This window comes from Struthio camelus, chromosome 16, assembly GCF_040807025.1.
Source record: "Struthio camelus isolate bStrCam1 chromosome 16, bStrCam1.hap1, whole genome shotgun sequence".
NCBI lineage: Eukaryota > Metazoa > Chordata > Aves > Struthioniformes > Struthionidae > Struthio > Struthio camelus.
Window position 1 is genome coordinate 16,700,004 of NC_090957.1, and position 24,480 is coordinate 16,724,483.

The following is a 24,480-nucleotide window of genomic DNA, read 5'->3' on the forward strand; positions in this document are numbered from 1 at the left end:
TTAGCTCAGCAATGTGTCACTGAGGCCAGTCCTCGTTTTCTGTCCCGTGTCAGGTAATACCATCTCTCAGTTTCAACTATTTGTCAAAGTCAATCATACATACACCCCCCCCACATACACCCCCACAAATCACACTGGACTCTGAGCCAAATCAGTCAAAAATAAATACCTTTCAACAAGGCAGCAGTGCAGTCCCCATTTAGAAGTGTTTTCTTTCATGTTAATCCAATGCCAAAAAGTTATGATATATGCCATGCTGATCCAGAAAAGGTGCTAATGATGCTGCTGTCTCCTATCTATCATTGAATATCTAATCTAGCTCATGCCCATGAAATGATGGCCCTATGACAACAGGAGCTTTAAATTGGGCCACTCAGCAACACATGTACACTGAATTTTTGAACAGCTATTCTAAGCTGCTTTGCTAGCAATTTCTGGCCTGCACAGCGCATAGTTCTGGCCCTCACAAAGAGCAGACCTGTAAATGACATCTTGAGGATTAAACTGATTGAGATGCAATTTGCCTAGCAACCATTCATTAAGCAGAGTTCAGAAACAGGCCAGCAATCTATTCCTCCTCCTTATCTGAGCAGTAAACAGATAACAGTCTCTACTGTGTCCTCTATCCTCTGTTTCAGACACATTGTAAACAGATTTTTCAGAAGTTTAGACTCCTACAGTAAATCTCAGAGAACAATCCTGCTCTCTAAATATGAGGGATTCGGTTTCGTCAAGTGCCTTACAAGCTTGAAACAGCTCTAGAACTATGATAATACAAATCAAATCGTGAACGCATTTGCAGTTCCTGTGTCTCCACTATTTCCTCACATAGAACATCAAGAGCCTATCCTAGTCTTGCAAAAAAGAAAAAAATCTTAATCATACAAACATTTGGCGTTGCTATTCTGATCACTGAAAAAAAAAAATCAATAAAAAACTTATTCCTTTAACTTCTGAAAGAAATCGATTTGTACTTCTGAAGTCTTTGATAAAGGTTTTGCCCCTCAGAGAAGAAAACAAATATCACGTCGTCCCTCCCATTAAGCATTTTTGCTCATAAAATAAGCAAGGCAGAAAGTAAACGTCATCAGCAAAAATCAAACCATCTATTTCAGCTTGAAGATTTAGCTGAAAAGATTAAGTGAAATCATGATTTTGCATAATTGTTTCCCCACAAGACACATCTGATAATATCCTATTCTGCTCCCAAGTTAAACAACCAAGACTAGCACGGACATATTTAAGACTATATACCTGAATGGTCTTCCTTTGGTGTACGGTTCTTCTGGGAAATCACTGTGACAAACAGCACGCTCTTACAATTAAATATGCAAGAAAGAAGAATCAAACTGACTATGAATAATTAACAACATATAATACTACTTCATAAGGAAAGTCTGGCTGAATATTCCCATAGATGAGATATACCTATATTCTAGGCACATCAGAACTGGTAGCTTTACTGTTACGAGAAAGTCCAAAATACTGAGCAACTTTGTGGCTACTGCCCAATCCAAGAGAAAGTGCCAACCATCTGTGCCTCCCTTCTCCTACTTACTGCCTCTCAAAACTTCAGAAACGCTCAAAGAAATACAACCGTGTGGAGTAGCTGCTGCACTGCTCATCTACATCTCAGAGTTAACAGGCTTCCCAAACACTACCCATTAAAAAGTAAAAGCAATTATCTGACTTCCCAGTAGAGAGAATAAAGCAAATATGATGCAACGATCACTTACAAGATAATATCAGACTAAGGTTGTGAGAAAAAACAATTAAAATGTTTGCAAGAGCTAAGGAATGCAGCTTCTCTCCCAGAACCTATCTTAAAGAGAAAGATACCATCAACTCCCAGAACAGATCTTCCTGTTTCAAGTTCACCATTTTAGAGGCTACAGAACATAAAGCTGTACCAAAGCTAAGGTGGCAGTAAACTCCCAATCTCTAGCACGACCCTGCATTATCAGCTTCTAATTAAAAGGATAATTTAAAATTTGCTTTTTCACTAATATAAACTCTGAATCACTTTTATTAATATTTACTAAAATCCTCATAAAACTGATGTTCAACTCTTGGCATTTTCCACTAGACATTAGGCAGGTCAGCTCTATGCTAATCAATATACTTGTTTCATGTATTTAGCTGGAAATCCACAGTTCCCCACAAGCTTACAGAACCAATATGGCGCACACACAACAACTGGTTGCGAAGCACTACTTTTAGATATATACATTTCAAATTCAACCAGAATTTGTCATCATTAAAGCAGATTGAGCATTACTACTGTACTTGCTGAAGGTGACAGTCCTACAGTTAAACAGACATTTCTCCCTAGCTCCAAATCCTGCTCTATTTCAGCTGTCAAACCAGGCTCAGACAGGAGCGTCTAGGTCCTCTAGGATACAATGTCTACCCTTTTCCTCCAAAGCAAACACAAATCAGGAGTCTTTCTACACATAGGAAAAGTCATGTTAGAAGTACGCTAGTTTAATATTAATTTTCTATTAAAAATTAATAGGATTAAATGAAATTCGCGAGCTGGCGGGCACCGAGACAGTTATATTGCCGACGTTATCATTGCCCGGAGGAGCAGGACGCAAGAGAGAAAATGACAGGCTGCAGTATTTCTGCCGGCAGCCGAGTGCCGCTCGGCAGCCCCCTTGCACGCAGGGTCGTGGTCGCGGAGGGCGCGTGCTGGCTGGGGAGAGCAGCACGGGGCCCCGCAGCGCACGCAGCCCCAGCGGGGCCCAGCACTCCGCATCCTCGCTGCGAACAGGGCTCTGGCAGCACCGGGCCACCCTGCTGGAAAGCAGCTCGTTCTCGAGCGCTGGAGGGTGGCCACCTCCCGCCAGTGGCGGTGGGGCCCTGGCAGGCCTGCCCGTTGCGTTTTGTTAGCCCTGCCCGGCACCCGCCCGCCCCACAAGAGGCTTCAGGATCCCCGACAGATAAAGAAAGGCCTCGCTATTGCAATGCAACAAGGGGACAGGCACTGTCCTCTGGAGTTGCTGTTTTTTAGCAGCACAGTGAATTTATTGACTCCCCTCGGCTTTGCACAGGCTGGTGGCTGCTGTAGAGAAAAGCATTACTCGGGTGTAAGCCCAGCCTCAACCCAACTCCGACGGCCAGCTGCTGCCCCCACCCACGAAGCAGGGCTGCCAGCACGGGTGTGCGCCACGGTGGCGGCGTGCCGAGCCGTTCCACGGACACCATGGCAACTGGAGGCGAGTACGCCACCAGGCTCCGACCGTCACACAGGTAGAAAGCTCGTGAGAGTATAACTAGATCTGAAAGCATACTCCAGGAAGGCTTCAGTCCCAGAGAGCTGTTCCCTTTCCTTGTCCTTGCTCTGAAAACCAAAGGCTGTGAGAGGACAGGGCAGGAGAAGGCTTTCCCTCCCACCCTCAGTGATGGGTGGAGAAGCCTCCTCCTCTTGCTGCTTTCAAAAGACTCTAGGAGAAAATCCAGAATAGCAGAATTCCCTCTGCAGCAGCTTTGGGAAGTGCTGCTACTAGCCACAAACTGATAGAAAAGGTGGAGTCCGTAAACAGCTCGTCCTGGTGAAAATCCCAGCATCTTCCCACTTGAGATACAACCTTCTGAGTGCTGGCTCTGATCTTCGTTCATTTGCACGTATGTCCCTTTCTAACTGCCAGAATTAATCACCTTGCCAATAAGCATCCTGCAAATATTCTGAGTTTGCATAAGAGAAATTTGACCTTCAGTCACTATTAATGCTAACAGAATAGAAAAAAGTAATCACAGTGTAATAAAAAAGTCTGGATCTGCAATTCTAATTATACAACAACACATTGAAATATTTCCAAGCACCTCCCTAGTGATAAAACAACAAATGGACTACAGGCTTCCATCTTGAGCAGTGGATGTAAAGGCAAATGACACTGACGTTGTCAAAAGTAAGGAATGAGGTAGTCATAATTAAGGAAAATAAAGTAACATACTTAAACGACAATAACAAAAATGTTAATCATTAGAAAAACAGTCACCTTAAAATTTTAAAATTTCATGAACTCTCATACTTTTTAATGGCTTAGCCTACTTTTTCCAACCTAATTTGCATTATCAAAATAGGCCTCCTGCTGGGAAGCATTAAAATGGCAGCCCCCCACTGAGACAGACTCCCTTCACCAAATGAGTCTGAAGGTCTAATAAGTATTTTTAAAAACATTTTAAATCCATTAATGTTGTTTAGTAAACATTTATTTAGAATTTATGCAGCTATCAGAATTTTCTCTAACACACACCATTAAAGCATTTTATAAAAACATTTGATAAAGGACTAAGCAGCCACAAATTCTTGTAGTGTCTCTAATCCCCTCCAAAAAGCTGAGGATTCTCATACTCTTGCACTGCACCACTCTAGCATTTTTCATCCAAAATCTCAAAGCATTCTCCAATACTAATCAGATAATAGATCTTTGAGCTATACCACACTGGACAGCTGCAGAATGCCACAAAAAGATGCACGGAACGGTCACGTGCAGGGCAGAGCACGCCAAATCTCACATACCTCAAAGCACAGGTTTGGAAGATTGGAAACTGGGTTCTCTTTCCTTCTCCGATTTTGTCTTGCTGAGAAGAACAGAGGCCTTCATCACACTCAAGAGTCACTTGTCTAACTTGGTTAGTCAGTGATGGAGACAGTAAAAGAACTCTGACCATCAACTGCCAGTCCTGGGTGCTCATCACTGCATCATAAATGGGAAACAATAGGAAGCTTCACCTGATTAATGTTCATTTTGACACATTTGGATGGTTGAAGGACGAGTTTGCTCTATACTTTGCAATTAATCCTATCTTCTGAAAAAACAGGCTTGTATAATAGTATACATCTCAGTATTATTGCTATATTGAAGATTCAGATTCTGATACAAATATATGGTGCTTTATACAAATATCTAATCTATATATTATCTTTTCAGTGCCATCTACACAAAAACAGAGGGTTTTTTTTATCTAAGCCTTTGAAACTAAAACAAGTCATTTTCTCCACATCTATGTGATCTTGACAGAAACAGACACTGCAAATCTGAGCGCTGACTTGGGCAAGCCTGTCTAGTTAGCAGAAATAAGAAATAGCTGCATCAATACCTGATTTATTTTTAGTAAAAGATAAGGTAAAATAGACCTTTAATATTACAATAGCCTCAACTACCAAAGCCCTCCAACGCACAGAAGACAATGTATATACTGTTAAATTGTCAAAATAAAATTGGGATTGGCATTGTAATTTCCCCTCAGAAATGTCACAGTCAAGAGATGCATTTTAATTGTCACGCATGATGAAAAGTACCTATTCAGTCTTCATTTGTTGTATTTAGCGCTAACACAATAGAGGATTGTAGGGCTTCAGAGAGTATTTTCTGATATCATTAGCATTTCAGTGTGGCCATGCCCCATCAGATCATTAAGAATGAACTCGGCTCTCTAACGCTGTACAATAAATATAACAGATTGCTTTCTTGCGTGAACTCCTCGAGGTTCTAGGGCAGTATTTCTCAAAGTATCTCAGCCTGAATGTCCCTGGTAAGTGGGGGACCTCACAGTAAGTAGCACATTCTGCAACTGGAAACTCAACTACCAGAAAGGCCGATCCTTTAAGACAAGACAAGGCGGTCCACAATCTGGGAAACGTTATTCCCAGAAGAACCGTTGTTTCCATTTTTGAAAGTTAAATAATGTTAGTAAATAAATTACATCTTCAAAGAATTGCAAATGAGAGAAATTCCTTTATCCAAGTCTAATACGTTCTCCAACAAGGAGTCATGTCTAAGGGTTCATATAAGATCACTGAAAACATTACAATGTTTTATTTTCACTGTAACTGTAGTCACTGTAACTTTTAACATCTAAACTCACTGCTGTGAGATCCTAAAGGATTTTTGTTTGGCAAGTCAAGCAGTGTAAAGCATGGATTATGAGAAAATGAAACACCAAACATGTTTAGATTTAACTTTTATCTACAAACTGAGTTTTATGCACTTTCATTGGAAATGTTACATCAGAATAAACTCAAATTTAATTGGTTCTTAAATAACTGAACAACTCATTCATTTTTCTTCAATAGCAAAAATTCATAAATCAAGTAGCTCAAGTCCTAGCACAAAATTACAAGAAAACAGAGCAGAACATACTCAACTAGAATATAAGCCCTACACAACGAAAGGTGATTTGTCTGAAACTCAGTGCATCGCCATTTTATAGACATCACAAAGCTACAAAGACGTAACAAATTATACTTAAGATATGTCTGACCTGGGATGCTACACAAGTCTTCAACAATAACTGATTAACAACGACTAACCGACTATATGATCTTTGCTAAACTGGAACTGCTAGAAGAATGGCTAGGATTTTAACAGTAGATGCAATTTCTCTCATGCACACTAGATGGAAGTATGCAAAATCTTAATTCTTTCCTGCCCTGTTTTAAATTTGAGTGGCTGAAATATATATCATACATGTAACATTTTGAGAAGCCTTTCTTCTGTCTTTCATCTGCCACTTTACTCATTAATAATCTGTATGTGAGAAGATGCCCTGAACTAGAAATTGTGGTGAAAATGAATATCAAATATGAGAGAAAACACACCAAAAATGTAAATATGCTGTTCATACTAATTTTTCAACTTAATGTATTCCATTTTGAGAGCATTTAAATAACAAGCATTACTGAGATCTATCAAAGAAATTCAAGTTACGTTTAAGAAATAGTTACGATAGCTGAACAAAATAACAATTCTAAAATGACTACCTTGCCAATGAATAGAAACAGGGATTAGAAAAGGTATAAAAGGCTCCAGAAATGCTGCTGCAGTTTTGACTGAAATAAATAAAAATAAAAAACAACAAACTTCCACAAAACATTGGGAGAAATATCTGGTGAAACAACAACCTGAAGTCTTGCAAAGCAATCTAAACACAGATCAGAGCAGCAGATCATCAAAACGGAATGGGATTAAATTACACACATCTTCTGGAAAGTATCTTAAAAAGTGACTTGTTCCAAGACAAGCTGTTTCTAAATTTAAACACCGAAGAGTTCACAGAAAGAAAAACTAAAATCTAGTAATAGTGTGAGCAGGAAAAAAGGAATTGGGAAGAGCTGTTTTCCCTTGCCTGCTCTGGCTTATTCACATATTGATTTCCCTCTACACTCATTCACAAACGCTCCGCCTAGTTGTGAACAATTTAAAGTCAAAGGATGCATGAATTGGAAGCTCTAGGAACACGTTACCCATTCTGCAATATAGATAAAAGTAAAAGCTGAAGGCTTTCCAGGAGCTGAAGAAATTGGAAAAAAAAAAAAATCAGAATCAGAACAGACTGGTGAACTGGAAGATAATGGTAAGCAAAGAAATAACCAAGTTTCCCTGTCCAGGCTGAAGCCAAAGCGTTCTATGCTCACCCCTAACTGGTTCCGTTCTCACAAACGCACCAGGTTTTCTCTTCATAGTCCTCATTTACTTCTTGAAACTCAAGAAACAAAAAGCAAACACAAAAAGAAGCGGGCTAATTACAACTGATACAAGTCAGCTCTATTAGAGTCCCAGTTCTAGGCTTCATTTGTAATCAGGAAGTGCAGAATGTGCTCAGTGTACCTTCCAGTAATTACAGACAGAGAAAAAGAAAGGCACTTTGAAACTGTTCTAACTTAGAAGACCAAAAACCAGTGAGAGACAAAAGGATAGATTAAGACCAATGACTTTGCTGGATAGAGGAACGACAAACTAAGCATGAAGGACTCTCCAGATGTCAAATATGTATGTTTTTTTCTATTCCATATTTTAAAAAGATTAGCAGAGGAGGATGTTTATTTTGGAGAGTGGAAGCATCTGTGTTGGTTTTTGAAAGCGGTTGATAAGATGCTTTCCATCCAACAGAATTTCAAAATATATTTATGGTATTGGCTTGACACAATGATTGTACAACGCTTTTCAAAGCATTTGTGTACAAAAACTGGCTACAGAGAGGAACAAAAAAGTGGCAATACACAACAGCCACAGGAAAGGGCAGGGCTGTGATATGCAAGTCATCTAAATTCATGCTCAAAGTTTAACAGAATGAAAGCAAGAACATGGATAACAAGACACAGCAAAGGATGCTCTAATATACTAGGAGTAGGAAATGAAAAACAATCCACTGTACTGAATACTGAATTATGCAATATGGGTACAAGCAAGAGTAAGTAAAAATACCTATGTTTTTATTTACTCACTACCCTGTATGTATAGCGGTAAATCACTTTTCTCTAGCAGGAGGCCCACATGCACAATGTAAGAAATTACTTGGCCAAGGCTGAACTTGGTTACCATTCTGGCTATGAAGCAAAGGAAAGAGAGAATACCAAAGTATTTTACCTGTCTGAGGACAAAACACCGGAGATACACGAGAAGCAAAATTACAGAAAACAACTCAATACGAGATCCACTATGAATAGCAAAGCACGTCATTACACCTATTTCCACTTGCTCTCACATGGTTCCCAAATTAGAAACAATCAGAATCCTACTGGAAACAATATACAGCATCTTAATTGGGCTGTCTGTACTACATACGTCAGCAGCACATCACTTGGTAGATCATTTTTTAACTTACTTTTTTTTTAAATACTAAAAATAGCTTCACTTTAATGGTTCACCTTTTCTTCATCATGTAACTAGAGAAATCATAAGAAATTAAAAAAAATTTTCCCTCATTTCATGTAGGCTGCAAACTGAACATGCTAAAGACTTAAACTTCTCTCACTGGAGGCAGGATCTGTGATTAATTCTACTCAATAAAATGTTACTTAAAGGTTTGTCTCAGATGTAATGCATTTACACAAAAAGTTTTCTAACACATTTCCCAACAGTACATCTATCAATGCATCTGTTTAAGAGCTTAGAGCAGTTTAGTTATCTATAAATAAATAAATAAGGTCAGAAGTTCAAATCAATTGTTCCATATATTCCAAAGCACCACACTGTCTTTCATACTTAGAAAAGTTTGTGTCCTGGCTTGGGTGAACTGCTGTATGTGATTTTGAAAAATTATAATAAAAAATCTCTACCAATTTTCATCCCAATACACCTCGAATCAAGTAATCTACTTTAGTTTTATTCCGTATCAAAATCAGACTTCATCCAATCAAATTATGTTCTTGAGAGATTACTCCAATAACAAAATATCACCACTCTCTTCACTAACCTTGGAAATTTGGCTTAATTTTCAAACACAGTATAAGCAATTTAAGTACTGGGAAGATGTAAACTATCCATAATTCCTGAGGATAACAACAGGAGAATAATTTTAGCAACAATATACCAAATACAAAATGAGAGTTGAGGCATGAAGAAACAAACAGATACAATGTACTGAGCTACGGAAATTGGTCTATAGCACCTATAAAACTCAATCAACCATAGGCCAGAGTCATTTTTTTTTAAGTAGGCACTTAAATCAAATGACTAAAAACGTGAAAAGAGGTGGTTGAAGAACACACCAGTCTCTGTCAAATCCAAACTCAATTAGGTGAGAGCAAAAATGAGGCCAGGCTATACCTATTTCAGATAATAAGTTTAGTATTTGAAGAGCAGTATGTCCACTGGAAAAATATCTTTGGACAAAGTTAAAAGCAACTTTCCTTGATCTCAATCAGCAGAACACATTTTTAGGAACTCTATTCCTCAGTAGCTAAAATCAGCATTAGGAAAACAAATTTTTTTGTTCTGACTGTTATGATTAAGATTTTAATGCAGAAAAGTTTCAAAATACAATGGGAAAAGAGGTATACGGCATACCCCATTAGGAATACAACTTTAAATTATTAATTTAACTTTCTACTTTGAAGAAAATTTAAAGCAATGACAACTGAAAACAGTAGGGTGAGGTAGTCCATTACTGATGCACAAAACTGAAACCTTCGCTCATCTTCAGTAGTACATTACCCCATAAATGATCTCAGAGGAGTCAAAAAGTCTCGGCTGCAGCGTCCAATGCTATTGAGCGATTGGAAATCTTTTACTACACTGTTGGGTGCAATATTTAAGTGACCTACTACCTTGTTAAGACAAACATGCTCTGAAAGTAATTATTTAAAAGTATCATTTATCTGTTAAGTAAATGAAGCAAAATCAGACTTTGGCTAAGTTCTCAGTGGTGTTTATGGCAATTCTGTAAGTTCCAGAAGCCTCGAAATTATGAAGTTTAGAGAAAATATAAAACAGACATTGTTTCATCTCCCATCCTCATTATTAAAGTTAGGTTTCTAAAGATGAGAAAGCAAGCTCCATAAGATGCAAAATGTTCCAGCTGTGGACTAACAGGTGGCTTTGAGATGGAGGCAGTCTGCGCAACAATCTGCACCTCTTCCTCTCCCCACCTCCATGTGCTGGCTAGTAACGAGTGCAGGTCAAAAAAAGGAGTAGCATAAATAAAAATGGAAAAAACATGGTGAAAGAGAAAAGTACAGCACTCGACAAGAAACAAATAAAAGAGTTTCTATCACACATCCAGGCATTTCAGCGTGTGCAGTCAAGAATACAAGCTAAGGCTTGTACACGTTTCACAGTGGTGTGCATTTCTGGGAAATACAGATACTTCAGCCCTTGACAAAATCCCTACTTCACTTCTTGAACTTGATCTCTGGAAACAGATCTCAGAAGCAAATGTAGATATATATTTAAAAAAAAAAGTATATCTATCAGAGGACAATTTGAAACAAATAAAAATGAAACTTAAATTAAGGCAAGAATCCAAACTACAGAAAATGTAAGGGTTCCTTAATTTTACAGGTGGAGAAAAGCAATACTATGTGGACATCCTCGAGCATTTTTAATGTTGTGACAAAAACAGCAACCCAGGCTGTGCTAAAGCAGAAAAATTATGAATCTGTTTGCAATACAAAGTGAAAGGGAAATCAAAAATACCATCTTATTAAGTGGTATTTATTCTGTGGTAAGTATGTTATTTATTCAATTAAGAAATTCAAAAAATGATGGAGGTCATATCCTAAGTAAGGTTACTATCTAATGTCAATAATAAAGCAGAACAGATTCTTATGAGAATTTAAGCACCTGCTTTTTCTTTTATCGCAGCAGAAAATGAGATTTTTTTTACACTTCAAAAGCTATGTAACATAACCAATAAAATATACGCCAAACATGAAGGCACAGAGAACATGCCAGCATCTTTCAGCAATCATCTTTCCCATGTCATCCACTATGTCAGATTTATCTATTTTTGCTTAATTCTTGTTCCAATAATATGCATCCTTTCTCTCTAGACTCTCAGGCTGCTTGGACTTGAGCTCAATAAGGCTTCCTAAAATAGTTGAATACATTGAAAATGTTTGAAGTAATGCTCATATATTAGAAGTCTATTCATCAACTGATATTCTAACTCTAGGTCTCTCTACCTACTAATCCCCCAGAAAGGCTCAATTCTCTGAATTCTTTACCTCAGAAATCATACAAAACTGCACTGCGTAAGCATCAGTTAAAATGTAAATAGCCTTTCTTTTATGGAGACTTTTTTCCCCTGAAAACCATATATCCTGTATTTATTGCAAGACTGACTCTCTTTTTATCTTGACTCTTCATTGCTTTTGATCCAAACCTCCTTCTACTTAAAATTATGGGAGAACTGTTAATTCTCTACTGCTTTCTTTCTGTTGTGGCTCCTTTTTTCTCCAGAGTTTTCAGACCCTCTAGACCCTCAACACCAGACCCAACTGTACGCTATTCCTGCATCCTTTGCTCTCCAGATTGCTGGCTGTGAGAGCTTGTTCTCTTCATCGCTAATATTTGTAATATGTTTCAACAACGTCTTCCCCACTGCTTTATATATTTACTTAATGTATTCACTTTCTAGTCAAGGAGGTAGCTCCACTTCTCTTTACATTTTTATACCTCATTCAGTATGAGCCCTTCCTACTTTCATCATTTCAAGGAGCATCACGTGAGTAGCAGTCCACTGTGACAGCATGATCCTGTAATCTAGACTCTCAAGCATGATTTTCACTTGTTTAAGACAAGAAAAGAATTAAACTCCAGTGAATTTAAGTCCACGATGTTTTTTTTCCAGAGGCTTCTTCATAAATTTATTTTTCGTAAGATTTACGAAGCGCTTTTCTGCTGCTTATTGCACCCCTGAAACAACAAGCTCCGGACTCTAACAACTGCAAATTCTTCAGGGAGAAAAGGCCTGATCAAAAACATATGCACTGAAAGGAAGACAGAACTATTATGACCATATTCCCCAACTGCCTACATCGCCCAGACCACAGAATTTTGTCAATCAGTAACTAAATCAGACAAAACATCTATAGCCCATATATAAAAATCACGATGCCCAATAGGTCTAGTATGATTTATTCAATCATCGCAGTTGCTGTAGCAGAAATGACATCATTCAGGAACCCAACCTCATTTACTGAAAGCATGCTCTGTTGTAGCTATTAAGAAAACAAAGAACTTAAGTTTATTTGGAAAACTTCCTACAACAATAGTTTTGCTTCTTTATTATAAGACTACGCTTTCTTGAGACTTCAGTTGTGATTAAAAAAATAATTAGTACCATCACAAAAAGTGAGCACAATAAATTATTACTGAACTTGTCGATGCCATAACCGTAAACAAGCCTGTATCTGCAATTTATCTTAAAACTTGTACCTAGTAGTTAGAGGCAACGTTAATAAATAGGAGGACACAACATACATCATAAGCTCACACAGGTGCTGCTCTAGAAGATCATATCCTGCATAACCAAAAGCATATAAGTAGTTAGCTTGCTGAGCGGACTGGAAACAGACAAATAAGTCTCGGCAATACGAATGTTTTTCTTCACGCTTTCATATTTAATGTTCATGTTTTTCCTGTTAAGATGCTTCAAATTTTGTTGGCAGGAAACAAGCATTATGAGAAACTGATTAACAAAAGCTCTTGCAAATCACATTTGTGATAAGGAAAAAAACACTTTTATTCGAATAACCCTTGGAAAAGATTACATGAAGGGTTTGTGCATTTCTATCCAGACAAACTATATTAAGATTGCTGTACAGTAACGCTAGCTAACCATTCCCTGCCCTGTTCCACATTCAAGAGAAGGAATTTACCATCACAGTGCTGACATATTACAGCCATTCCAACATCCTCATCATACGTTTCTGCAAATAAAGAAAGACATTCTAAACGTTCTCACAAAAGTAAGCATTTAAGGCGTTAGGATTCCAGAGGGTTTTTTTTTTTTTTTGCTGTGCTTATATATAGGTATGTGAAAAGACTTAGCTATCGTGTGTGCACGAACAAACCTCACAAAAGCGTCGATGCTGCTTATGCTATCTCTTAACCTTTCTAAAAATAGCTAACCTCTCTCCTCCTGAAAAGATCTGGAATTAATTTCCCAAAGGTATACCCTAATAAAAATATTCTCAGACATCAAATTTGAGAACTGCTGTTTCTATAGTAAAATGACCTGCAATAGTTACTAGCTCTGTCTTCAGTTCAGAAATGATGTACGTAACTTGGGCCTAGTCAAGATATTTGCTCTCTGCTAACAGCTTCCTTGGACTTTCTTCAATTATCTCTTTAAAAGGACACACTAAGATGGCCCCTTCTACAAGTAACAGGCAGGACACTGAACTAAAGCTAGAATTAACTTCAGATTCCCAATAAACGCACTCCTAAAGCATCAGCCACATAACTCAGAGATACTATTCCTCAAAGAGGAAAAGGGGAGGATAGATGATGTTCTGTTCCCCCTTCTGACAGATCTCATCCTAGAGATTACACTGGGAAAACTCAAATCACATAAAGCCAGAATAAACGTTCAGCATCCAACTCTAATGAGATGAAATATCTTTCCTTCAAATCTCCATAACCAGCAGATTTCACAGCTGAGACTCTTTCACGGAGAGATACCTCCACCCTGACCGGATCCATGCTGCAGTCCAAGCTGACCACCACTGTCATTACAGAGAAGGCAGGTGGTCCCTGGCAGAATCGGGCCGCGCTGCTGGCCACCAGCGGGGTGCTATGAAACAGGGGGGCGCCAGCCGGGCACGATCTGCGCGGAGTTGCTCTGGGGTCCGAACTAAACTGGAGCGTGACAAACTGCAGCTGGGTCTGAACGCGGGTGGCCTTTGCACCCCGGGTCTCGAGACCCCAGGACGAACACCCGGGACACTGGTACCCCACGGACAAACACCCTGGATCCCGGTACCCCAGGGATAAACACCCTGGGTCCCAGGACAAACATCCTGGACACCGGTACCCCATGGATGAACACCGTGGGTCCCGGGATGAACGCTCTGGACACTGGTACCCCAGGTCCCAGTCCCCCCCCAGGGATGAACACCCGGGAAACTGGTACCCCGGGATGAACACCCTGAGACACTGGTACCCCTGGGACACTAGTACCCCCGGGAGGAACAGCCGGGTCCCGGCACCCCGGGACGAACACCCCGGGACACTGGTACCCCCGGTCCCCCCCGGGCGCTACCACCCTCGGCTACCGGCGCCCCAAGGGAGGGCGCCGGCTCCGCAGCCGCGGCAGCCGAGCCGAGCCGGGGCCGGGCCGGGCCGCCGCCGCCGCCACCTTTTGTCCCTGAGGAGCCCCGGGGCGCCCGCCCGCCCGCGGCCAGGCGAGGCGCGGCCAGGCGAGGCGCTCCGGAGCGCCGGCCCCCCGCCGAGCCCGTCAGGCGCCTCGGCGCTGTCGCGACGGAGGGGGAAAGGAGGGGAGGGGAGGGTCGCGACGGCAGCCGCCGCTCTCGCGACAGGCCGGCGCGCTGTCGCGACAGCGGCTGCGGGGAGGCGGGCGGCGCCGGGCGGCCTCGCGCGGCGGCCGTTGGGGGGTGGGGGGAGGGGACCCCGGCGGGCCGGGAAGGACAATGGTGGGGGGGGGGAGCCGCGCCGCTGCCCCGCACCGCCCCCCCCCCCCCCCACCGCGGCGGCCGCCACCGCCGCCCGCACTTACTCTCGGTGCCCCTGCCCGGGCCTCATGGCGCCGCCGCCGCTGTGCCCGTGCCGGCCCCGCCGCCGCTCGCCGCCGCCGCCCGCCCGCCGCTCTCGCCGTGGTGGCTGCGCCAGCCGCTCCCGCGCACGCGCGCTGCCCGCCAACGGCCCCGCCGGCCGCCGCGCCGCGCCGCCCCGCGCGCACGCGCAGCCCGCCGGCGGCGGCGGCGGCAGGGGGAGGGGCGGGGCCGCGCCGCGCCGCCGGGCGGGCAGGGGCGGGGCGGGGCGGGCCGCGGGGGGGGCGCCCCCTGGCGGCGGCGGGAGGCGGGGGCGCAGCGCCGTGCACCGCCCGGCCGCAGCCCCAAGGCTCCGCTCAGGTTTGAGTTCACCCCAAGGAGTCTGCAAGAGGAACCGGCCGACACAGCGCCACCGCAAACGTAACAACGTCCACGGTGCATTCCTGTCCGGCGGCAGCACCTCGGCACACGCGGAAAGCTGCCAGGGCAGCGCCCCCCCCACCACCACCCAGGCCAGTGCGCTGACACTGCCGCCCTCCTCCACCCGCTACACCCCGTGGCCATTAAACCCGGCCTTTTGGTCCCAGTTTAAAACACCTCTCCCCTCTGGGGCACAGAGCTGCCTCCGTGTTGCTGCAGCAAAGACACCCAACTCACACCCGCAAGACGTGCCCAGATCATACAGGAAACTTCCCCCCCCCCCCCCCCCAAAAAAAAAAAAAAGACTGCTCAGCCAGGCCCTGGGACCATGCCTTCTCTGGCTTCAGTCTGAGCGTCCCTCCCCATCCTCCTCGCCACGGGACAGCAGCTATACAGCCTGCTACCCACCATCGCTTCGTGGGGCCGTCTCTGCTCGCTGCAAGGAAACGCGAGAGAGCAAAGTCTTAACTAACGTCCTACGTGCTTCCATTGTCTTCCTGGAGTTAATTAAAACACATCTATGCTCCAGGAAAACAGTAGTTTCCACAGTCTGAATTCAGACAAACGCCAGTGGCGCCTTTCATATTAAATGTGATTGGCTTGTGATGTGCTAATTAACCTAATTATCAAGCCTCATTAATGAGCTGCTTCCCCACATTTAAGGCTGAGCAGGTTGTAAGCACGTTGCCTCACCGAGTCAGCTGGGAAGTTGAGAGACTTTACACATCCTCACACATAGACCATTTCCATTTCAAGCAAACCTGTCGCCCCGACTCCTCAGGACCAGCTGCTGCTCCGGGCACTTGTCTCCGTTTGTTCTTCTGCCTGGCAGAATCCCTGGAAAACGCCTCGTGGCGGCTTGATACTGACCTCTGTGTGTCAAAGCTCCACAAAGGAAATGGTTTCCCCATTGTATCCACGCCAGATGAAACATCTTTGAATCCTCAAAGCACGCTTACCTGCCTTTCTTCCCTGCAAGGTGTAACCTTCAGAAGCACCTGGGAACAAGCCACTGCTATGGAAATGTGATCTAAGCTCGGCTGGGAAGAAAGGAGGAAAAAAAAAAACATAAAAGTGTCCTGGTTTCAGACAGAATAAAACAGATAGAAGGTGGCAGCTGTGAGGTCTGACTGACAGAGAGGAAGAAAGGAGATGAAAACAAGTGCTTATGCTGGGACCTCATTTTATTGCAAGCAAAATACAAAAGTAAGATAGAAGCATTCAAGGAACCACGTTGTCTCCTGCTTGGAGAAAACAGGCCAGGCTACCATGTACCTCTCTGAAGGCTTCTTAGCGTAGCTTTCAGATGATCTTATATTCTTGGTGGTAGTATCTTTTAATGGCTCAAAGCAGGCTTTTGCCAGTGCTGGTAAAACATCTCCTTGTCTTCGCACTGGAGAGGCACAGTAGGGGCACAGTATTTCCTAAAAAGGTTTGGGTTCCAGGCAGGAGCAAAGAGTTCCCAGAAGACCCTACCAGATCTCTTTATTTAACTGTCTGGGCAGCAGCCCAAGGCCTCCTCACTCAGGGATGTTTATTTATAACAGCACGCGGGGATTTACCTGAACTTCTGGCAGGAAGCTATACGGCACTCCGAACGCACAGCTGAGCCCGAGCAGCATCTGCACATGGAGCTCAAGCCCCCGAACACCAGGTCCACGTACAGACAGGCACAGAGGGGCAGGGCACAGTAAGTCCATCGCTCAGCACCACAGCACCCCATGCCAACAGCTCCTGCGTCACAGCACGCAGGGCCACAGATGTCCTTACAGCCCGGCCTTTTCAGCCTCCGGGCCTTGTTCAAGCCCTGACCTGTGCCACGCCTATCCGTCCCCAACACTTACTAACCTCAAGCTGCAGTAGCCACTGCTATTCCAACTTTGGGCTCTTTAGGTGTGACAGCATCTGCATGTGTATCTGCAACCTGGTACAAATAGCAACGGCTTTGTAGTGACAGTGGTGCAGTAAACTATTCAAGTGCAAGACTGTCGCTGAGAAAAGGTTCCAGTCTATTTTTGATGACCAACAAGCCATCCTGAAGAAGTGAGCATCTGTGAGACGCTGAAATTCGCATCTTCAGACCAAACCCTGAATATCCATTCAGTAGCCAAACATCCAGATTTGTGTATAGGCAGGGCCCCCAGTGGGCACTGAAAACAAGGTGTGGGGGGGCAAAGAGACACTTAGTCCCTGCTCCAGTTCTCTTTCTGATAAATATACTCCAGTCAATGCTTGCAAGTCCAGTGAGCCATTCTCTGACCTCTTGGCTGCTCTCACAGGTGGCCAGGGAAGCAGTTCATATACACACCAAGAACAGACCATGGTTCCAAGCTCCATTTCTCTGCTTCTCCAGTGCTCCATTCAGTCAAAAGAGTACCTCACCAAACCCATTCCTCTGGGGTGGGCGCCACATGCCAGCAGCTGTGAGCTGCTTGGGAAATCGGAGGAAAGGATGACAAGGAAAAAGGAACAAAAATTCTTACAGACTACAACACAGAAGAGGTCAAAATGAAAGAAGTTGCTGGCAGTCATTTAAGAGGATGGTACGTGCATACCCGTGGGAAGGACTCCAACACAAGAACTGGAAACCACTGGCTTAGCATCACATACTGAGAGTTTAAGAGCTCCCTCTGTCACACCCAGTTATTACAGAGTGTTTCTGCAGGCCAGTAAACTCCTCCACTCAAGCTCTCAGGGCAATACCGACTCCTTGCATTGTCATACTTTCACTCACACCCATGAACTCAGACTGCAGGGCAGAGAGCAAAGCAGAAAAGAGACATCATATGGGCCGGGGGAGTCTCTTCTGTCTCCATTCTCACTGGTGGAGTTCCTCAGCCTTCAGAGGAGATAATAAATACGCCCTCACTGTAACCCTTTGATCGCTGAAGACAGGAGATGCCCACCTCTCCTCTCTCCCTTCCCCCCAGTTGAAAAAAAAAAAAAAACCCATAATATTCACCCATCCCCTTTTGGGCCAGAGGACTTCAAAGCACTGCACAGTGTTTATTGCACAGTGACTACTCTGTCTGCTCAGACCTGAGACTCTGACCTTCTCCCTAACAGTAGCATTTAAAGCTCTTGCCTAAAAGACAACACACAGCTGCAACTCCTTAACAGACATTAATAGCACTGGAAACATTAGGCAGTGGCCTATGATGCATGGGGGCACAGAACCGGACATCTCGACAGCGCCGAGGTATCGCCAAGTCTGGACTCCTGGAGGAGACCAAGGCCTTAGTCAGGTTTCCCCCGCTCTTGCCTCCCTCCTATCTTCATTCCACAGTTGGTCAGGCCCTTCTGAGCATCCAGCCACAAATGTTTGACATTAAGGATGTGGGATATAGCCCAAAAGAAGTGGATGACAGCTCTATGAAAGCAGCTCTAGAACTGCATTTAAAGCTGGGTCTCTGATGTCTGTCCCCAGCTTCCATAAGATAATGTGCTGTAGAAGGTCTGAACATTTTATTTCAGCTTGTGCCATTCTCTCAAAAGAGCAACATATTCTGCCTCAGTCCATTACGTCGATTCCATCATCCTCTGTTTTTGGACTGAACAAAGATGCTAAAATACCCAAAACAGCACCAGTTTCTCCACATGACCAGAGAGCTCAAGGGCTGTCGAAACCTATGCAAAGAGCTCAACTCTTCACCTTCACCCTGAGCTTCAAGCGGATATCACACAGGAAAGTGTTCATCAGGTCCTGGCCAGCCTCCTGAGCAATCCTGCTGATAACCGTACCTCTTCTTCCAATCAACATTATCTGTATTAAAACCCAGAGAGAACATCATCATACTTATCCTTACATCACTTAACCACGGGGAGGAATCACCTGAGAAAACAACAATGCAGCTACAGAAGCAATTACAAGGAATACAGCAATCAGATGTCCCGAGACCAAACCACAGGCAACTGATCACTTCAGAAAGGTGCAAGTTTTACTGAAACTCTTGTTTGTTTGTAGAGAAACTGAAGTCAGATGCCCAGTGCGTGGGGCACTGTCTCAGGCACGGACAGCTGGGCATGGGGAACAACTTCTATCAGGGCTAGGAGAAATGGCTGCTCACCTCTTGAGCGTCCTCACACTCAAAGCGAAGCAGCACAGAGCAGCCTGTCAGTTTTCTATCACGCAGTAGATACAAGGGTGTATGGCTTCATCTTCTGTCTAAGGCTACAACACACCCCAGCATCTCCTGAACCTCAGTGTACAGTCCTGGGAATGCTGAGTCTGTGACCGCGTCGGGCGCCAGGCTTTTCCCAACACCGAGACTCCAGAGCTGAGGGACAGGGTGTCTAACACAGCAAGGATGCACACGCACTGGATCCAGGAACGTCCCATCATGCTCCCCAGCACCTTATCTCTCTCTTCTGATGCTACTCACCATATGAGACTTTCTTGGGACGACAAGGCTCTGCATAATGAGGAGCTCGCCGCTTGGTCCTTCCTCCCACACTTCTGTCACCTGCAACAGCAAGCACAAACTCAGCAATTCAGCAAACCACCTCAGGAACAGACTCTTTTACAGACAAGGACTCGAGTCAATTCCCCGAATCAAGCCCGTGGGCGTGGTCTCCCTCAAAACACACAGTGGGTCTCATGCCACCTGGCACGTAGGTCCGAAGCCACCCTTTACGTGCCTTGTAAAGAGTCTGGCAGAATTCACAAGCCCAAAGAAAAGGATTCAGATGGTAGTCTGATATTTCCAATGCAACAGCTCGAAGGAAAGTCTGCTTGCAGATGCTTCCTACCTGATGCACGCTATAGGGCACTTCCAGGGGCAGGTACTCCAGTATCTTCTCCCTAATGATGTTGTCACAGATCTCTTGAGGCGACTGGCTGGTCAAGACCCCACTGTGAAACTCCCAAGGGCCTGGCTTGGCTTGCATCAGGAGGTACCGCTGTCAGCACAAAATACACATCACACCCATTAGCTGGCATGTACCATTCTTGTATGGTGCCACAAACCTCTATGTTCATCTTGCAGTGAGTCACTATGAGGGCACTGCTGCTAGTTAGACGTCAGGGCAGTAGCTTAATAACTTTGGTGGGGAATGGGGAAAGGGAAGCTTCTGAAACTCACACTCACCACAGGGTCACATCTTCCTAAAGTAGTTTATACAAGATTTAAAAAAAAAAAAAAAAAAAAACCAAACAACCCACAACTTTACTGGTAGCTGAAAGATAACGTGCTGGATGACTTCATCACTAAGAACAAGCTGCTGTTTGGAAAACCCCAAATAAGTGTTCTGTACAGGAAACTCTGAAGTTACAGTTAACACGCAGCCCTCCTTACCACAGAACACCTCACCCTTGGTGTGGGCCCACCCCAGGACAAAAACAGCTGCTCTGCTATTTCCTCACAGGACATGAAGCTCAGTATGAAGTATGTGGGGTACCACAAGGGTAAAAGCACATCAGTTTCAAAGCAGAAAGAGTTCAAAACTGCAGTTACCTTTAGTGTATCCACTTCCTCTCCACTGAGAGCTGCCAGCATGAAGATCTCCCGGAAGCAGGGCCAGCCTTTCATATTTTTTAGATCTCTGTATCCACCGGGCTTGAGCCCTTGCACTTCCTCTGTGACAAGACTGGACTCCATATCGCTGCTGCTATCCAAGCTACAGCCTTCTCGGACTTTATCCGTTTCCTGCAAACGGTGAGATTCGTGGGCCCTATTCTCTGGTGGAGAAGCTTGAGCAATTTGAAGAGTTTTTGCTGAAGAACGGGAATTAGGTTTAAAATCAGATCCCACTCTCAGTTTCTTTCCATTTACAACTCCCTCTGTTAAATCAGTTATCAGCTCCAGCAGGATGAACTTCTTCTTTACCAGATCCACCTAATGTGAGAGAGAGGGGTATCAGGAATTTGTCCTAAAAGAAGTTAGGAACTGGGTCCTATATCTTAAGGAGCTAGAAGAAGCCACCCAAACTGGCTGCTGCAGGGCAAGGTTTCTACAGCAGAACCGGACGATTTTCCTGCATCAGCAGTTCAAGAACGGTTTGTCCAAACTCTGACTGCTGAGCTTCTGGCTGACCAGCTCCACTGTGGTGCAGCTGTTTCCTGGTTGATTCAAACCCTAGTTTGCAGCACACAGCTTCCAGGGTGTGCGCACATGCACATGTATGCGCACACACACGCACACTCTTCAGTATTGTGGAGCAGAGGGGGAACAATCAGCTTCGTTTAACACGCCTGCTCTCAGTGACCTGAAAATTCATCACAGTTGACCCCAGATACCGCTTGAAGACATTGACCTAACATGCTGCAGAAAGTAGAAAAAAACCCAAAAACTTCTCATTTACCTTGTTCAGAACCAGGACACTGGGAATCTGGGGAAACTCAGAAAGACACTTCAGCACCTCTTGGCTCAGACAGTTTCGTGTCCAGTGATCTGACACGTCCACCAAAACCAGAACTGTCAGAAAATAGTGAGGAAAATATAATGAACCTGCATATTCCATAATGCTGGCTTTCAGTTTCCCCATAGTCTACAGCCAAATTCTTCCTTTCTGCTTTTACATCTCTTTCTTCTATAGCACAGCATACGGATGGAAGGGGAAAGGAGTGTTTTAATCAGTAAGACAATAAAATGCAGCTTATACTTTTTATTTTCTTAAAGACATCACATGTGCAAATGTGCAACATCCTAGCGCAAGCTATTAAGCCAAGCTTAAGTGCCTACCTATATCTGCATGTTTCATGCTGTCCCATGGGTCTTTCAGCATGGATTCATTTAGCTTATGTCTGAAAGAGAAATACAAATTAGTGAACTAGACCCAGGCTGGATCACAACTGCCCTCCTTTCTCTTGAAAAGAAGGAAAACATACTTTCTATCATCCCAGCTCATGCAAAGCTGCCCTGCAGCCTATGACAGCCCTCATTACGTACACACATGCAGTTGGAAACATAACAGGGCCCAAGGGACTCTACGTGCTACTGAAATAGCAATAACAAGAAAAATTCATATCCAATAATGAGACTAAAATATATATACTCCTGTCACTCCTATTTTAAAAACTCCTGCAGTAAAAATCCCATTTTGATCTTAAAAAATTTTCACTGATAGGATCCTCACTGCCACCACAACACCACTAATACCTTTTGGCTTTCAAGGGACTAGTGAGGCCAGGAGTGTCCAGAATGATCTAGAAAGAGAAAAGACAGATCTTTTAAGTTTGTCTGTGGTAAAACTAAAACTTATGTCTGTGGGACTAAAAATGACCACGGCATACAAATGACAAAACCCAGCACTATCTGACTAACACTCCCTGCTGCCCTGCGCGCAGCAGCCTCACTTTGGAAGTGAGGCCCATCTGGAAGCTCACCAGCTGCGTGTCTTCATACGTGACGACACCCCGGGCTTTGCATCGGGTTGTGTGCACTTTCTTAGAGACTGGGAAAACCTAGAAGAAAATTATACGTTTTCAATCCAGAACATGCCAAGAAAATCAATTAGCAGCCTCAATTGCTTGCTGTACCACAGCTTTACCTTTCTGCCCAAGAGCTGATTAGAGAGCGTGGACTTCCCAGCATTCGGTGCTCCAATGATGGCAACTCTTAAAACCTTGGGGTTCTTGGGCTGGTCAGGTTGGTGTTGTAACAGGCGGTCTTGCTCCTCTGCCAGTGGAAAGCAGGGGTTTAAACATAGATAAATTCCTACAGACAGTACTGCTAAAAACACAAAACACTGGGCTAAAAAGTTCTCCTTCTCGTCGCACAGCCTGACATTGTATGGGCGCGTGTAACAGCTGAGGATTTCCAGCTCCACCACTCTGGCTGCACTCAGAAATGTGCAAAACAAGCCCGTCCCAGGTCCCTCATGCTGGCGGCGGCGGCGCCCGCTGCTCACCTTTGCTGGTAGCCACGGGCGGCGGGTGCTGGCCCAGGGCAGCAGCCGGCTTCTCCGCGGAGATGCCCAGGATGCGGCCGAGCGCGGAGCTGCTCCTGCGGGCGGGGAGCGCGGCAACGCCGCTGCCCAGGAGCCGGGTCCGCCGGGCTGCAAGAGAGCAGCGACCAGAACTGCAAATCCTGCTGTTGGCACCGAAACCGCCCCAAAATGGGCCACCCCCCCTCCCCAGGCCTCCGGGGCGGCCCCAGGGCTCCGAGGGGGCCCTGCATCAGCCTCCAGCGCCCTCCCCGGGGCGGCCTCGCCACCGGGCCCGGCCACCCCCGCAGCAAAGCCTCGCCACCGGGGCCCGGCCCCGGTTCTCGGCCCCGGCGGCCCCACCTGCGCCCATCGGCAGAGGTCCCGCCGCCGCCCTCACGGCCCCGCACAAGGCCCGAGCTACCACCGCCGCCGCCATGACGACGGGCGCCGCCATGTTGCCCCGCCGCGGGGCACGGCGGGAGCGCAAGCAACAGCCGTCCTGATTGGAGCAAACGGGGGAGCATAGAGAGGTGGTGGGCGGGACCAGCGCGCCCCTCCTTGCCGCGCGGGGCTGTGGGGAGGAATCGGAAGCCGGGCGGCCCCAGGCTGCCAGGGCGGGGCGGGAGGAGGGAGCGAGCGCCCCCTGTCGGCCCCGCCGCGCGGCGCAGGCGGCCCCGGCTGCACCGCCCCGTGCACCCCTCTGCACCGCCCCGTGCACCCCGCTGCACCGCCCCGTGCACCCCCACTGCACCACCCCGTGCACCCCTCTTCACCGGCCCGTGCACCTCGGCTGCACCCCCCGTGCACCCCCGCTGCACCACCCCGTGCACCCCTCTTCACCGGCCCGTGCACCTCGGCTGCACCCCCCGTGCACCCCCGCTGCACCACCCCGTGCACCCCTGTGCACCACCCCGTGCACCCCTCTGCACCGCCCCATGCACCCCCCACTGCACCGCCCTGTGCACCCCGCTGCACCACCCCGTGCACCCCTGTGCACCACCCCGTGCACCCCGCTGTACTGCCCCGTGCACCCCGCTACACCGCCTCGTGCACCCCTGTGCACAACCCTGTGCACCCCTCTTCACTGGCCCGCGCACCCCTCTGCACCGCCCCGTGTACCCCCCACTGCACCGCCCTGTGCACCCCGCTGCACCACCCCGTGCACCCCTGTGCACAACCCCGTGCACCCCCACTGCACTGCCCCGTGCACCTCGCTGCACCACCCCGTG

At 45.6% G+C, this 24,480-nt stretch overlaps 2 protein-coding genes across 4 annotated transcripts in view; both read right to left on the reverse strand.

Moving 5' to 3' along the window:
- FAM222B (family with sequence similarity 222 member B) overlaps positions 1-15,088 on the reverse strand; it is a 38,522-nt gene extending 23,434 nt beyond the window's left edge. The window contains exon 1 of one of the 2 annotated variants that reach the window (XM_068909402.1): positions 14,971-15,088. The gene's annotated coding sequence lies outside the window, so the exon portion shown is untranslated. The remainder of the gene's footprint in view (positions 1-14,970) is intronic. The other variant, XM_068909404.1, reaches the window with a different exon arrangement.
- Positions 15,089-16,551: 1,463 nt separating this feature from the next.
- Positions 16,552-23,820, reverse strand: ERAL1 (Era like 12S mitochondrial rRNA chaperone 1). Of its 2 annotated transcripts, none has more exons than XM_068909405.1 (11): positions 23,612-23,820; positions 23,234-23,380; positions 22,874-23,001; positions 22,710-22,787; positions 22,483-22,529; positions 22,066-22,127; positions 21,686-21,798; positions 20,839-21,219; positions 20,135-20,284; positions 19,768-19,848; positions 16,552-19,148 (listed from the first exon to the last, which is right to left on the reverse strand). In XM_068909405.1, exons 1-11 carry the CDS (start codon positions 23,703-23,705, stop codon positions 19,026-19,028), a joined length of 1,404 nt encoding a protein of 467 aa, XP_068765506.1. In that variant the 5' UTR covers positions 23,706-23,820; the 3' UTR covers positions 16,552-19,025. The 2 variants fall into 2 exon arrangements, with proteins under 2 accessions (XP_068765506.1, XP_068765507.1); XM_068909406.1 differs by having other exon boundaries at positions 16,552-17,813; positions 23,612-23,752.
- Positions 23,821-24,480: the final 660 nt, after the last annotated feature.